The 17,253-nt window shown below is 39.8% G+C and overlaps 1 protein-coding gene across 1 annotated transcript in view; it reads right to left on the bottom strand.

Moving 5' to 3' along the window:
* Positions 1–17,253, bottom strand: part of LOC102740835 (uncharacterized) — a 22,802-nt gene that overhangs the window by 2,238 nt on the left and 3,311 nt on the right. Inside the window, exon 2 of the mRNA XM_081829704.1 lies at positions 11,155–11,254. Coding sequence (XP_081685830.1) covers positions 11,155–11,254 — 100 coding nt within the window. The remainder of the gene's footprint in view (positions 1–11,154; positions 11,255–17,253) is intronic.

The raw sequence follows: 17,253 nt of genomic DNA, 5'->3' as shown, positions 1-17,253 counted from the left end.
GGGAGAGGGAGAAGCAGGCCTCCTGCTGAGCAAGGAGCCCAATGTAGGACTCGATCCCAGGACCTTGGGATAATGACCTGAGCCGAAGGCAGACGCTTAATGACTGAGCCACCCAGGCGTCCCCTCTGGTGTGATTCTAAAATAATAAGACTAACGTTTCACTTTCAGGGTTCCAGTGGTCAGTTAGTGTATTTATTAATGGAAATAAATATAGATTATATTGAGATATCTGGACTTAAATAACTTTAAGAAAAAAATTACCAATCACTAATATTATAAATATTTAAACTACAGATATCTGAAATAGCAGGAAAAAAGTATGTTAATAATCTTATTTTAAATACATATTGTGAAATATTGATATTCAAAAAGAATATTTTTAATTTGTCAAGAATTATATTACAAAGCTAACTGAGTAAATTGTAAACTGTATGTACAAATTGCCACTTTGACAGGTACACAGTTTACACCGAATAATTATACTCACGTAGTGTTATCATTAACCTACTTTATTTCTGTCCTCTGTTGTTCCTTTAAATGTATTCTTTTGGGGGGCACCTGGGTGGCTCAGTCACTTAAGTGTCAGCCTTCGGCTCAGGCCATGATCCCAGGGTCCTGGGATGGAGCCCCACATTGGGCTCCTCAGCAGGGAGTCTGCTTTTCCCTCTGCTCTCCCCCCTCCCTGCCCTGGCCCTGCTCTTTCACTCGCTCTCTTTCAAATAAATAAGTAAAAAAAATTTTTTTTAAAGATTTTATTTATTTGACAGAGAGAGAGACAGTGAGAGAGGGAACACAAGCAGGGGAGTGGGAGAGGGAGAAGCAGGATCTCCACTGAGCAGGGAGCCTGATGTGGGGCTCGATCCCAGGACCCTGGGATCATGACCTGAGCCGAAGGCAGACGCTTAACGACTGAGCCACCCAGGCGCCCCATAAGTAAAATATTTTTTAAAAATGTATTCTGTTAGACTAATTCTTCATCTGCCACTAAATGAAATTTAGGACAAGGCCTTATTTTCTCTGATCACTTTCAGTTTTGTGTAAAAATTTTAACTTTACCTTTACTCACAGTTGTAGGTACTCAGGAGAGACGACATTAACTGATCAAGAAATTATAAAGTAAAACAACCAAGTAGAAATATTAGATATGACAAATGAAGAGTTGAAATGAACAACGTAATAGATGAGATAAAAAGATGGATAAAATCTCGATTTGAGGATCAAACTGAGTGAGTTGAAAGATCAGATTGAAAACTCTCCAAGGGGGCACCTGGGTGGCTCAGTTGGTTTAGCAACTGCCTTCGGCACAGGTCATGATCCTGGAGTCCCGGGATCAAGTCCCGCGTCGGGCTCCCTGCTTGGCGGGGAGTCTGCTTCTCCCTCTGACCCTCCCCCCTCTCATGCTCTCTCTCATTCTCTCTCTCAAATAAACAAAATATTTAAAAAAAAAAAAAAAGAAAGAAAGAAAACTCTCCAAGGGGTCCTGGGTAACTCAGTCGTTAGGCATCTGCCTTCAGCTCAAGTCATGATCCCAGGCTTCTGGGATGGAGCCCCACACCGCATCTGGCTCCCTGCTCCACAAGGAAGCCTGCTTCTCCCTGTCCCACTCCCCCTGCTTGTGTTCCCTCTCTCGCTGTGTCGCTATCAAATAAATAAATAAAATCTTAAAAAAAAAAAGAAAACTCTTCAGGAAGGCAGGATAAAAGGACAATAGGATATAAACTATTAAAAAAAAAAAGCAGGGGCACCTGGCTGGCTCAGTCAGCAGAACATGTGACTCTTGATCTTGGGGTTGTAGGTTTGAGCCCCATGTTGGGTGTAGAGATTACTTAAAAAAATCTTTTAAAAAATTTAAGAATTAAAATAAAATGAAAATTTAAAAAAGCCAAGTGTAGGGCGCCTGGGTGGCTCAGTTGGTTAAGCAACTGCCTTCGGCTCAGGTCATGATCCTGGAGTCCCGGGATCAAGTCCCACATCGGGCTCCCTGCTCGGCAGGGAGTCTGCTTCTCCCTCTGACCCTCCTCCCTCTCATGCTCTCTGTCTCTCATTCTCTCTCTCTCAAATAAAAAAAAGAAAGAAAAAAAAAGCCAAGTGTATTAGGGTTCTCCAGAGAGACAATACCAGTCAAAGGGGTGTGTGTGTGTGTGTATAGTTGTGTGTGTGTGTACAGTTGACCCTTGAACAACACAGGTTGGAATTGTGTGGGTCCACTTTTACACAGATTACTTCTTCAGTAAATATATTGGGAAAACTTGTAAAGATTTGCAAGAATTTGAAAAAACCCATAGATGAACCACATAGACTAGAGATATCAGAAAAATTTTTAAAAAGTTAGGTATGTCATAAATACATAAAATATATATAGAAACTAGTCTATTTTATCATTTGCTATCATAAAATATCACAAAGCTATTATAAAAAGTTAAAATTTATCAAAAATTACACAAATACCACAGATCATACATGATACCATTCTCATTCAAGAGAAATATAAACAAACATGAAAATGCAATGTTAAATCAATAACTGCATAAAATTAACTGCACTACATACTGTACTACCATAATAATTTTGTAGCTATCTCCTGTTGCTATTGCAGTGAGTTCAAGTGTTGGGAGTATCTGTGACACTGATCATGCGTGAGCAGTTGGTCTCTCCAGTAAATTCCATATTGTGGTAAAAACTGATTTCTTGCAGTTCTTGCATATTTTTTCATTATGTCTAATGTAATATATAAACCTTAAGTAACACCATGGGACTCTACGAAGTATCAAATATGTCGGTCAAGTTTAGTGGTTATCTAAAAATAATTAGAACCAAGTAAAAGAAAACAGTATATTCAAACAATGCAAAAATTAAAAATTTAGAGAATACCAACACAATTGGGGACTGAGGTCAACAACCAAAAGGACATGGTATTCCTATAAATATAAGTAAAAGAGAGTATGGTTCTTAATTAAAGAACACCAACATAAGAATAAAAATAGACCATATAACTTTAAAACCAGGGGAAAAAAATGATCTCTTAATAGAAACCAGGAAAATAGACCCCCCCAACAAAAGGAAAGTAAAATATATGGAAATTATGAAATAAGTTGGGACAATCACATACTAATATAATAATAATTGCAATAAAGATAAATATGTTAAATTCACCAATTGGATACCCTCCAATTTGATTTTTAAAAAATATAACCATATACTGTCTTTAATCACAAAGATGGAGAAAGGCAAAAAATAAAAGGATAAAAAGATATATCAGGCACACATGAACAAAAAGAACATTGTATAATTAGTAACCATAATTTCTAAAAATGGAGAATTTAAGGCAATATTTTATAAAGCACAAAAAAGAGAATGTATATAGTACTTAAAAGAACAAGAGAGCAAATATCATCATAAGTGCACCTGCTCCAGTAATCCATAAAGCATAAGATGACAGAACTGCAAAGATACATGGATGAACAAAAAATTATCCTTAGAGAATTAGGATACCTTTTCCAGAATCAAGGATATAAAAATCATCAGAGATACTCATTTGAACCATACAAACAATATGCTTGAGCATTAGCTATATATGGAACTTTATACCCAACAGAGAACACATTCTTATAAGCACACATGGAACAGTTACCAAAATCAACGAAGTATTAAGCTGTGTAAGAAGTCTCAGTAAATTCTCAAGGATCATATACTGCCAGCGTGTTGTAATAAAATACAAAATTTTTTAAATCCCATACATCTGGAAACTTAAAAACATATTACTATATTTAAAATGAAAAATAAGGAAAATACTGGTCAAATGTTGTTCAAGGTCAACCACTAAACTTGACCAATATTTTGTCAATATTTGTGAAACAAAGCTAAAGTACCTCTTGACAGAAAAATTTATGATTTAAATTATGATTTAAATAAGTACATTTATCAGGATATGTGAAAGGTTAAACATAAACCAGTTGCTCTTGTTCTTTCTCTTCTTATTCTTCCTTTCCTTTCTTTTCCTCTCTGGACAACTCAGTCCTAAAGCCATTAAGTGGGCAGAACAAGGTAGGCTCCAGAATGATGAGAGAAATGCTGTGACCCAAGCAGGATGACAAAAGTGGGCACAGAGGAGGGCTGCCCTGCAGAGGGACTCAGAGTCTGACTGGGGTGAGAGGAGAGCCCACATGGAGAGGTGACCTGCCATGCCTGGACAGGGTGAGGAAGACATGCACACAGTTTTGGAAATTAACAAGTATAGACTGGAACCCAAATAGGAAAATGAGTAAAGGAAATAAACAGGCAAGGACTAAAAAGCCTAAAGACAAAATCATAAAGGAAGTGCTCCAACTCATTAATCCTTAGAGAAATGCAAATTAAATTAGCAATCACTTTTATACCCAATGAAATGGAAAAAATTAGGAAGCTGGTTAATGCCAAGAAATTACAAAAATGTGGAGATTCAAGATCCCTCATGTATCTCTGGTGCGACTATTGTTCTGTGAGAGCTGACTGACTGGCAGTACTTAATCAGATTAAGTGTACATATACCCAATGAGCCACCAACTCCAATCTTGAGCAAACACCCCTAAGAAATTCTCCCACAGGTCTATAGGGGGACTTGTACAAGGATGCTGGTAGCAGTGTTTGTTGTGGCAGAAGGACAGAGGTAACCAGGGTATTTATCTCTGAGGAGTGGACGGGCAGAGCATGGCAGATATGCACTCTGTAGAACTCCATGCAATAGCCAGAAGCAATGAACTAGATGGACACATAGCAACACTAAGTGGATCTTAAAAATATAATGCTAAGGGGCACCTGGGTGGCTCAGTCATTAAGCGTCTGCCTTCAGCTCAGGTCGTGATCCCAGGGTCCTGGGATCGAGCCCCACATCAGGCTCCCTGCTCAGCAGGAAGCCTGCTTCTCCCTCTCCCACTCCCCCTGCTTGTGTTCCCTCTCTCGCTGTGTCTCTCTCTGTCAAATAAATAAAATCTTTAAAAAAAAAAAATACAATGCTAAGTAATAGAATCAGGTTTTGCCACAGTACCATTTATGCAAATTAAAATATGTGTATATAATTATATTTAAAAGAACATATACAATTGACCCTTGAACAACATGGGTTTGAACTGTGCGAGTCCACTTATACGCAGATTTTTTTTGAGACCTATGGTACAGTACTGTCGATGTATTTTATGATTTTTCTTAACATTTTCTTTTCTCTAGCTTACTTTATTGTAAGAATATAGTACATACAAATATGGAATACAAAATATGTGTTAATTGACTGTGTTATCAGTAAGGCTTCTGGTCAACAGTAGGCTATTAGTAGTTAAATGTTGGGGGAGTCAAAAATTATACATGGGGATTTTTGACTGCATGGGGAGGGTGTCAGTGACCCTAAACCCCACATTGTTCAAGGATCAACTGTATAAACAAAAAGATATACCTTAAACTCATTAGGTTGATCTCCTTTGTTTTTGTTTTAAGTAGGTTCCACACTGTGGGGGGCTTGAACTCTCGACCCTGAGATCAAGACCTGAGCTGAGATCAAGAGTTGGATGCTTAACCGACTGAGCCACCCAGGCACCCCGGATTGATTTCCTTTGGAAGAGGGAATGGGAAAATGGACTTAAATGGAATAAATAATAATAAATAAGAGAAAGCCCTTCCATGGCCCAAGATAATGTGTTATGAACCATAGAGTTTGATTAACTCAACCTTCTGTATCTGAGGTCCAAATTGTGAGGAGTAGAGAGGCAAAGGAATCCAAGAAACCAACATTTAAAAAAAAGCAGGGGGGTGTCCAACCTTACTAGTTAGTAATCAGGTAAATGTTAAAACAATACTATTTTTTTTAACATTTTTTTATTATGTTATGTTAATCACCATACATTACATCATTAGTTTTTGAAAAACAGTACTATTTTAACCCAACTCTCTCTCTCTGTCTCTAAAAGAATGACATATCCAATGCTGGCTAGGCTATGAAGAAGAAAGAGGTACTCCTATATTTCTATTTGGAAAGTGAATTCCTTCTGCCTTTTGGAAGTAGTATTTTGGCAGTAGCTATTAAAATTTAAAATACTCATAAACTGTGATCCTACAATTTCACATTTAGAACTCAATCCCACAGGGGGAGAGAGCACCAATGTGGAAAGATAGATATATAAGTCTATTTATTGCTCCATTATTTGCAGTGGTATAAAAGGTGGAAATATTTTGATAGTCCACCAATTGGGAACTGATCAAATAAATAAGTTATATACACTCTGTGGACCACTATGCAGCTATTAAAGGAATGAGTTAAATCTGTATCTTTTAACCTAAGAAAAAACCATGAGGTACTTAACTTTTTACTATGTTAAGAAGAGTATTTGACTAGCATAGTCCCAGTTTTATAAAAATACCACCACCCGTATATTTGTACTTGTATATTTCCATAAGCATGGCAATAGTTGTAGAAGATATATACACTACTGGTTACTGAGGTGAAATAGGCAGAAAGAAAGTTGGGGAAAATTATTCTTTCTTCAAACCTTTTAACCTGATTTCAAGAGTTGTAGAAAGCATGTGTTACCTGAATATTCTTAAAATTTAATATAGTGTTTTAAAATGTTTGCAGGGAAATGAATAATCATTGATTACATATTCAGGAATAGAGGTAGAAGCTGGATTTATACTTAGACTCTGTGGAGAACATAGTTAATACCACTTCACTAAGCACTGGAAGTTTTCTAAACTCAGTGCTCCATGCATATAGGATGAATGAGTGTAATGAAAGACTAAATGAGTGAGTGGTGAATGAATGAGTGAGATTACACTTTGAGCCACAGCAATTACAGAAATAGTATAACATAGATATGATGTGACAAGCAATTCTATTAAGAAATAATGAAATAGAATTTTTAAAAAATCTCCTGAAAACAAATTATATTGTACCCTTCCTGTTTCCGTCCCATTCTTAGAATTGACACTTTCATGTTTTCCTTACAGATGCAGAGAAGTGGAGAGTAGAGAAGATACTGGCCTAATAGTAATTACCGAGGAATAGCATCACTGGCCCCTTCCTAATACTTCTCAGATCTAGCTGACACAGTGCCTGATGTTCTACCTGTACAGTTATTCCTTTGAGCTCCTTTCCTTCTAATCTGCTTTTTAAAGTACATTAAGAAATACACTATGGGGGCGCCTGGATGGCTCAGTCGTTAAGCGGCTGCCTTCGGCTCAGGTCATGGTCCCAGGGTCCTGGGATTGAGTCCCACATCGGGCTCCCTGCTCAGCGGGAAGCCTGCTTCTCCCTCTCCCACTCCCCCTGCTTGTGTTCCTGCTCTCGCTGTCTCTGTCAAATAAATAAATAAAATCTTTAAAAAAAAAAAAAAAGAAAGAAATACACTATGCCCTCCAATGAATATGGAATATGTGTGTATTAGAGAAATGAGAGATATGGAACGAGGAGAGGCTTTTTGATAAAAGCAGAAGGTTTAAAGGTTTGTAGCAACTTTTCCTCTTTTCCAACAAAGTATAAATAGTATTAACAGCTTTAAACATTAGATAATATAATAAAATATGATCATTTTCATTGTCAAAGAAATGCCTTATGCAGGAAATTCTTACTTTATTCCTGTCCAAGTCTAAACTCTCTTGAATGAAGTCATTTACAGCAATTTTTCCTTCCAGATGTTTCAAGGCTCTTTTTTGTTCCCTACACCTGTCTTGCATCTGGGACGATTCTCTAGCGGCTTCTTCAGAGTGCCGCGGCAGCTGCTGTAGGCGCTGAGTGAGCGTCAGAATTTCCTGCTGCAGGCCTTCAGTCCTCTGTGGGGAGGAAGGATAGCTAAACCTCCTGAGGGCCCATGATCTCTACTTCATTTCAAAGCTATGTGCAAGTTCTACCAATACCGACACGGTAGTAATGTTATATTACTACCTAGGTGAGCTGGGAAGACTTAAGATTTGACACGTATCAGCCGGTTTTAGAAGAAGAAATGGAAAGGTTTGATATACAAAATGAGACATTTCAGTTAGTACTGAGAAATAAAATTGTATAATGAACTTTAAGCAAAAAGTGAAAGAAAAAATTGGAACTCTACAATGAACAGACTGCAGCAGATTTTATGAACACATTGAACCTAAGCAATACCTATCTTCATTTGCATTTTAAGGTGAAGAGGCATGAAATTTTACTCAACTGATTTGGACATGACAAGGAGATATAGCCATTGAAACTTGCTGGTTCAATCTTTTCATAGAGTCGGCCAATAAATTCAAACAAAGAACTGATCTGACAATGTATTTACTGCATTGGCTGACCTGACCAGGATTTAGGCATGATGGACACATTATCTTCACCGTACCACTATTTCTAAGCCAGGATTCACTGAGCTTACACTGAACTGTACTAAGCATTTATCATGTATTAATTCATTTAATCCTTACCACTCTGATAGGAGCTATGCCCTTCCAGCCCCCACCCCCACCCCATCCCACCAAATTTTACCAATGAAACTGAGGCCCAGAGAGGATAAGTAATCTACCCAAGAGCACACAGCTGGTAATGGCTGAGCTGGGATTCATACCTGGGTTCTCTGCTCTTAATAAATACACTACACTACCTCTGCTGTAATAATGGACATCCTCTTCCCTTTTATCACTGTAGTAGTAAAAATAAAATCAAAGTTAAAATTCAGAGCCACAGAATTTACTAAATCGGCTAATATCAAAATTGACATGTTAAAAGAAACAAGTTTGAAAAATGACTTGTTGTCAATACACCTACAAACTTCCAAGATCTCTCTTTTGCACCAATTTCCTGAATCCTCTCTTTCACAGCTTGCTTGGTGGCTGGTATGGGGACAACATTGTTGCTCAGAAGAGTAGCCAACTGACTGAGGAATTTCTGATAGTGGGATCGTGCAGTTTTGGTTTCCCAGCCGAATGAATGTGGAGGTCTGTCCAATTCATATTTCTGTTTTTCCTCATGGGTTGAATCTTCTTGACACTTATTCCAAATTTTCTGCCCATCTTTTGGTCCTTCAGAGTGAAAAATGTGTCTTTCAAAGTTCTTGGTCAGGATAGCTTTACCTTTATCCTAAATATGCCAACACACATGTTAAACTTCCCATTTGGAATTTAATATGGAGACATTTACTTCCTTTTTTGAAATATAAATATAGTCATAATACAAAACTTTAGGAGCAAGGTCCTCAAAAGAAATAAAGAGTTATGGAGTCATAAGAGAGACAAGGGCATACTCAACAGAGCAAACTAGAACATCAAGAGGTATTAAAATGATCATATGGAGAAACTGGTTTGAGAACATAGGAAATTTAGCTTGGAGAAGCAGCTAACCAAACAGCCTCAGTTTATGAAGTTAAACTCTTTACAGAAAATTTTGAGCTAATAAATGTAGAAAGAATGACAGAAATTTTAAAATCAGCATTTTGCATCTAACAAAATAACTGATTCAGGCAAGGATCACCAATGAATGTTAAGACAATTAAGTGACAATATGGGGGGAAAATGGATATTTCCATAAAGACTTCATTATGGTTATAGAACATGACTTAGGAGTAACAATTTTGATGATGTAAAAGTATAAATGAAAGAAGTCCCATTTCTTTCCCCCAACTTTTCCCCTGTGTTCCTGTAATCATCCTGCTTCCATCGTAAATAGCCTGAGGGTGGGCGGGGAGGATGATGCTTGTATTTCTTTCCCAATCTCCCACAGGAACATTTTACCTTTATAAATTCTAGCCTTCTTTCCACCTTCTTGACACCTTCAACTCTAGAAGCTGAGTAAATAGGTTCCGTTTCTGGGCTTTTTGTCATGTGAAACTGAGAAATAGAAAGAGGGCTAGAATTGTTGAAGTAATGATGGGTTTGCATCACTAAAAGGCTAGAAGAGGCAGAATAAAAGGGCAATGGGAGAAAAGGTCAGAGTTGCATGGATGCTGGTTTGGGAGAGTTTTTCAAGAATGTGACAGATTAGTGAGAGAAGTGAAAAAAATGGTAAGTGTTATTGTGAATTACTTAAGAGGGGCAATTAAAAATTGGAATTACTTTAAACTGCTTTGAAGGTAGTTCCTGAATTTTTTTAAATGGAAACCCTCTGGGGTGCCTGGGTGGTTCAGTTGTTAAGTGTCTGCCTTTGGCTCAGGTCATGATCCCCGCATAGGGCTCCCTACTCCGGGAGCCTGCTTCTCCCTCTCCCACTCCCCCTGCTTGTGTTCCCTCTCTAGCTGTCTCTCTCTCTCTATGTCAAATAAATAAATAAATCTTTCCAAAAAAATTTAAAAAGTAAATGGAAACCTTCACATTAATTGGATTATAATGGACCTTGTCTTACATTCAGATTATATAATAAACTGTTAAAGTCTAAGGATTTCAAAATAAACTTTCACCACTTCCTTGACAACAGAATGGCTCCCATCCTCCTCCAACATTCTTCTATAAAACCTCTACTCATCCTGTGAATTGCTATCTACTAGGGACCAGGTTCATCTCTTCTTTCTAAACCCAACTGATGCCATAAATCTAGATTTCAAGGTCCAATATAGATGATCCACCAATTTAGCTTTGTGATTCCTGTGCCTTGGTTTCAATGACTTTCACTTACACCTCTCTTCAAACCTTACATTCAGAGCCCAAAACCCAGATGTTGTCAGCAGCAGGAAGTAACCCATACCAGAAATGTAAAACCCAACACTTCATTCTCTAACTACCACCTCTCCAGTTCTCTTTCAACTTGGTTCCCTCTAACCATTCTGCAGTATCAGAGACCTTAGATCTGCCTTGTGACTTCTCTCTGTCCTTCAGAAAGGCTTTCAGTCAACCACACTGCACTGCTTCCTCTGATCCTCCATAAGAAGGAGACCAACTACTCAACATTTGCCAATTATCTCTTGGAGTAACACAAGGTAATAAAATTCCTGTTTCTTTAAAAGTCAATCAAAATTGGGGCGCCTGGGTGGCTCAGTTGTTAAGCGCCTGCCTTCGGCTCAGGTCATGATCTCAGGGTCCTGGGATCGAGCCCCGCATCGGGCTCCCTGCTCTGCGGGAAGCCTGCTTTTCCCTCTCCCACTCCCCCTGCTTGTGTTCCCTCTCTCGCTGTGTCTTTCTCTGTCAAATAAATAAATAAAGTCTTAAAAAAAAAAGTCAATCAAAATTTATTCTCACCTTCATATTCATATAAGGGGTGAATCCATCAGTACCTGCTAACTTTTTCTCCAAAAGGCCTGCTTTTCGTTCTGCCTTTTCTCTTTCAAACAGATGTACTCTGTATAAGATATCAGTAGGTAACAACATCATGAAACCAACTCAATTTTCAAATTTCAATTAAAAATAATCAAAAGAAATAATCCCCACTTAAAATGTATTAAATATGTGTATCAAGTAGAAATGTACTTTCTATGAAAAGAACTGTGCAGTTACCCATCTATTTCTAGGGAGAGACTAGAAATGACAGAGAAACGGAGAGAAAAACAATCCCGTGCTAAGTCCTCTGGTAGTTCCCCTGGGGAAGGTCAATTTTTAAACCATCCTTTTCAAGGGGAAATTTGAGCATGAATATTTGCCTGCCACTATTGGTAACACTGTAATGATTAGGAGGTTCCACAGGGATACAAGTACTCCTATTTTAATAACACCTGATGGGCTCTTCCACTGGGATTTGATGAGAGGAAAAGGAATTAGAATAATGATGCAGCAATAGAGAATAGCTTATGTAAAAGCTTGTTTTAGTATCAAATATACAAATAGCTAATTATTTGCTTTTTGGAGTTTTTTGTTGTTTTGTTTTTGTTTTTGTTTTAAGATTTTATTTATTTATTTGACAGAGAGAAACACAGTGAGAGAAGGAACACAAGCAGAAGGAGTGGGAGAGGGAGAAGCAGGCTTCCTTCAGAGCAGGGAGCCCGATGCAGGGCTTGATCCCAGGACCCTGGGATCATGACCTGAGCCAAAGGCAGACGCTTAACAACTGAGCCACCCAGGCGCCCCTGGTTTGTTTTGATTATTAATGGCTAGGTTTGGCAATATTTTCTATCCTGTACCCATAGTTAGGTTAAAGTTTCAATCTATCTTCTATGTTTTTTTTTTCTCATCTAAGAATTATAGCTTACAGAATTAATGAATTTGGGTCAGTTCAAAAGAAATTATTTGTATTATCCAAACAGAAAATTTTACCTTAAAAGGTTATATTAGAGACATGCAGGACACACTCAAAAGATCTAACACACCTATAACTATAACCCTAGAGTGAGAGTAGAGATACAATGGGATAAAAACAATATTTGAAAAAATAATTCCCAAGATTCCAAACATGATGAAAGATGTAATTGATAGATCCAATAAATTCTATAAATCCTCAGCAGGATAGATATAAAGAAAGCCACAACATGACACATCATAGTCAAATTGCTACCAATAAAAAGCACACATTATTCCCTTCAAAGGTACAACAATAAGACTGACTAACTTTTCAACAGAAACTATAGAAGTCAGAAGATAATTGGATGACATCTTAGAATGCAATAAGAAAAAATACTGGCAACCCAGAATCCTATACTCAGAAAAAAAAAAAAGCCATTGAAAAAATGAAAACGAAAATAATATAGTTTCAGAAGAAAAAAAATGGAAAAACTATCAGAGGAAATGCATTATAGGAAACACTAGAGGGCATTCCAGTCCAAGATGGTGACATGGGAAGACCCTGGGCTCACCTCCTCCATGGAGGCACCAGGCCTACATCTATTTGTACAGCAATTCAGCCTGAGGGGGAGTTGAGGGCTGACTGAGCAGCTTTTGCACAACAGAGGATGGGGAGACCCCATGGAGAGGCAGGAGAGACAGAGATACCTTGACTGATACCTCTGCAAGCTCTGGGTCACTGGCCCACGCCAGCCCCAGATGCCCTGGGGCTTGGAGGGATAGCTGGAGTTGGAAAAGCAACTGGAATGTGGAGGAACTAGCCCTGAAACCATGCCCAGGGTGAGGAGCTACTGGAACTCTCTCTGGGTCAGAGAGGCTGGCAGGTGGCACAGTTTGTGCTCCCTCTCCACCTTGGTGATGAAGATGGGAGCAGGGTTCCAGATGCTGTGGTTGACCTGCTGCCTCAGTGAGCACTGGGAGCCTGGCCCACACCAGCCTCAGATGCCCTGGGGCATGGAGGAACAACCAAGGTTTCAAAGTGCAGCTAGGGTGTAAAGGAGCTAGGTCTAGAAACTTGCTGGGCAATGAGGGAACAGGTGGAGCTCTCTCTGGGTAGAGGGGCTGGGGAGCACCAGGGTTTACATTCTTCTTTCACCTTAATGGTGCAGATAGGGCAGGGTCCAGGCACCATGGCCAGCCTGTCACACCAGCAAACCCCATGCCCCTGGCCCACACCAGCCCCAGATACCCTGGGGCACAGAAAAGCCACAGTTTAAAAGAGGAACTAAATAGAAAAGAGCCAGCCCTAGAACTCTGAAAAACACCAGGGGGAGCTGCTAGAACTCTCCATTTTGAAGGGGCTGGTGAGCACCACAGTTACATTCCCCATCCACCTTGATAGTGTGGATGAGGACCACACTAGTGAACAAGGTCCAGGCCCCATAGCCAACCTACCACCTCAGTGAGCCCCAGGCCCCTAGCCCACACCAACCCCAGCTTTCACACAAAAGCAGCCCTAGTGTGGCACACACTGGACACCTCTGGTTCAGCAATCACTAGAGCTCCAGCCATCATACCAAGGTGATACAGGCACAAAGCACCTGGAAAATTCAGCTCCAGACAGCTTACTAGGGTACCCCCAATGCAGAGCACTCTGGGACCTCCTAGCTAATGCCTGCTTTGGCTCAGCTGCCTTGCCACAGTACCCCCTGCATGGAACACCCTGGGAACTCCCAACCCATGCTCGCCTCAGCTCCAGCTGCCTTGCCAGAACACCTTCTGCATGGGGCACTCTGGGACCCCAAGCCCACACCCCACCTCAGCTCTAGCCACCCCACCACGGAGCCTCCTATACAGAGCATCCTGGGACAACCTGGCCCATGCCAACCTCCATTCTAATCACCCCAAGAGGGCACCCTCTGCACTGAATACCCCAGGACATCCCAGCTTTCACCCACTTCTGCTTCAGCTGTCCTCCCAGGGTAGCCCTGTGCAGCACCCCAGAATTCCCTGGCCCATGCCCCACCTTGGCTCTAGCTGCCCTGCCAGGGCACCCTCTGCACAGAGATACCCAAGATGTCCGGTTTGTACCCACTTCAGTTTCAGCTATCCTGCCAGGGGGTCTTCTGCACAGAGAACCCAGGAATCACCCCAGCCTGTGCCCACTTAAGGTTTAGCTGTCCCGCCAGGGCAATCTGCGTGAAGAGCCCCAGGACCCACTGGTTTGCACTCGATTCGACTTCAGCTGTCCTGCTGTTGCACTGTCTGCACAGAGTCCTGGGACCACCCAGGTCCACACTCACTTGAGCTCCAGCCATCCCAGCAGGGTAGCCACAGCACAGAGGGCACTGGGAATGCCAGCCCATGCCAGACAGAGCTCCAGCCAGCCAGCTAAAGTCACCAGGCACATAGTATACAGGAGATGACATTACACAAGACCATTCCTTCAAGTTTAGGAGAAGTAGTTGTACTGCCTAATTCATAGAAACAGACAGTCCAGCAAAATGGGGAGACAGAGGGATATCCTCTGAATGAGCAAACAAGACAAAACCCCAGAAAAAGAACTAAATGAAATGGAGATAAGCAATATGCCTGATAGAGAGTTTAAAGTAATGATTATAAAGATGCTCACCAGATTGGAAAGAAGAGTAGAGTCAGTGAGAACTTCAACAAAGAGATAGAAAATATAGAAGAGAACCTATCAGAATTGAAGAATACAATAACTGAAATGAAAAATACATTAGAGGGAATCAACAGTAGATTAGAGGATGCAGAAGAATGTATCAGCAATCTTGAAGACAAGGTAATGGAAAGAACCCTAGCTGAACAGCAAAAAGAAAAAAGAATTTCTTAAAAAAGAGGATAGGTAAGGGATCTCTTGGACAACATCAGGCAAACAAATATTTGCATTATAGGGGTTCCAGAAGGAAAAGTGAGAAAGGGAAAGAAAAGTTATTTGAAGAAATAACAGCTGAGGGGTGCCTGGGTGGCTCAGTTGCTTGAGCATCTGCCTTCAGCTCAGGTCATGATCCCAGGGTCCTGGGATCGAGCCCCACATCAGGCTCCCTGCTTAGCGGGAAGCCTGCCTCTCCCTCTCCCTCTGCAGCTCCCCCTGCTTATGCTCGCTCACACACTCTCTGTCAAATAAATAAATAAAATCTTAAAAAAAAAAAAAAAAAAGGAATAACAGTTGAAAAATTCCCTAACCTGGGGAAGGAAACAGACCTCCAAGTTCAGGAGAGCTCCAAACAAGATGAACTCAAGGAGGTCCAAATCACCAACACATAATAATTAAATGTCAAAGGTTAATGATAAAGAGAGAATTTTAAAAGCAGCAAGAAAGAAGCAACTAGTTACATACAAGGAAAACCCCATGAGGCTCTCAGCTGATTTTTCAGCAGAAACTTTGCAAGCCAGAAAGGTGTGGCAAAGAGCTAAAAGGAAAAAACCTACAACCCAAAGTAGTCTACCTGGCAACGTTATCATTCAGAATTATCATTCAGGCAGGAGAGATAAAGAGTTTCCCAGACAAACAACAGTTAAAGGAGTTCTTCACCACCAAACGAGACTTACAAGAAATGTTAAAGGGACTTCTTTAAGTGAAAAAGAAAGGCCATAATTAGAAGTAACAAAAATATAATAAAAAGATATAAAATATATGACAGCATATATATATAAGACATGGAGGAGAGAGTAAAAAAAAAGTTCTTTTAGAATGTGTTCAAACTTGGGGTGCCCAGGTGGCTCAGTCGTTAAGCATCTGCCTTCAGCTCAGGTCATGATCCTGGGATCCTAGGATCGAGCCCTGCGTTGGGCTCCCTGCTCTGTGGGAGGCCTGTTTCTCCCTCTCCCACTCCCCATGCTTGTGTTCCCTCTCACTCTGTCTCTCTCTCTCTGTCAAATAAATAAATAAAATCTTAAAAAAAAAAAAAGAATGTGTTCAAACTTAAATCAACTTACTATAAACTGCTATATATTTAGGGTCCTATATATGAACCTCAAAGTAACCACAAACCCAAAACCTATGATATATATGCACAAAAAATAGAGAGAAAGTATTCAGGCATAACACTACAGAAAGTCATGAGTCACAAGGAAAGGGGATGTGAGGAGAAGATAGAATAACTACAAAAATAACCAGAAAACAATTAACAAAATGAAAATAAATACATACCTATCAATAATTACTTTTTTTTTTTTAAGATTTTATTTATTTGACAGAGAGAGACACAGTGAGGGGGGAACACAAGCAGGGAGAGTGGGAGGGGGAGAAGCAGGCTTCCCGCGGAGCAGGCAGCCCCATGCGGGGCTCGATCCCAGGACCCTGGGATCATGACCTGAGCCGAAGGCAGACGCTTAACGACTGAGCCACCCAGGCGCCCTTCAATAATTACTTTAAATGAAAATGTTCTAAATGCTCCAATCAAAAGACAAAGTGTGGCAGAATGGATTAAAAAAAAAAAACAAGAGCCATCTATGTACAGCTATAAGAGACTCACTTCAGACCTAAAGACTCATATAGACTGAAAGTGAAAGGATGGAGAAAGATATACCATGCAAATAGAAATGAAAAAAACCCCGAAAAGCCAGGATAGCAAAACTTATAACAGACAAAACGGACTTTAAAACAAAGCCTATAAAAAGAGACAAAGAAGGGCATTACATAATGACAAACAGGTCAATTCAACAGAAGTATATAACAACTGTAAATATCTATGCAACCAAAATTGGAACATTTAAATACATAAAGCAAATATTAACAGACATAAAGGGAGAAACTGACAGTAATATAATAATAGTAGGGGACTTTAACACCCCAGTAACATCAGTGGATAGATCATCCAAGCAGAAAATCAGTAAGGAAACAGTGTCACTGAATGATATATTAGATCAGATGGACTTAACGATATATAGAGAACATTCCATCCAAAACAATGGAATACACGTTCTTTTTCAGGTTCCCATGGAACATTCTCCAGGATAGATCACATGCTTTGAAACAAGTCTCAATAAATTTAAGAAGACTGAAACCATCTTATGCATCTTTTCTGACCACAATAGTGTGAAACGTTCCATGCTCACAGATTGGAAGAGCAAATATTGTTAAAATGTCTAAGCTACCTAGAG

The sequence above is a fragment of the Leptonychotes weddellii genome, chromosome 9, assembly GCF_054177405.1.
Source record: "Leptonychotes weddellii isolate Sample4059 chromosome 9, ASM5417740v2, whole genome shotgun sequence".
Taxonomy (NCBI): Eukaryota; Metazoa; Chordata; class Mammalia; order Carnivora; family Phocidae; genus Leptonychotes; species Leptonychotes weddellii.
The sequence above is the reverse complement of the archived record's forward strand: the minus strand, read 5'-3'. Positions and strand labels throughout refer to the sequence as shown.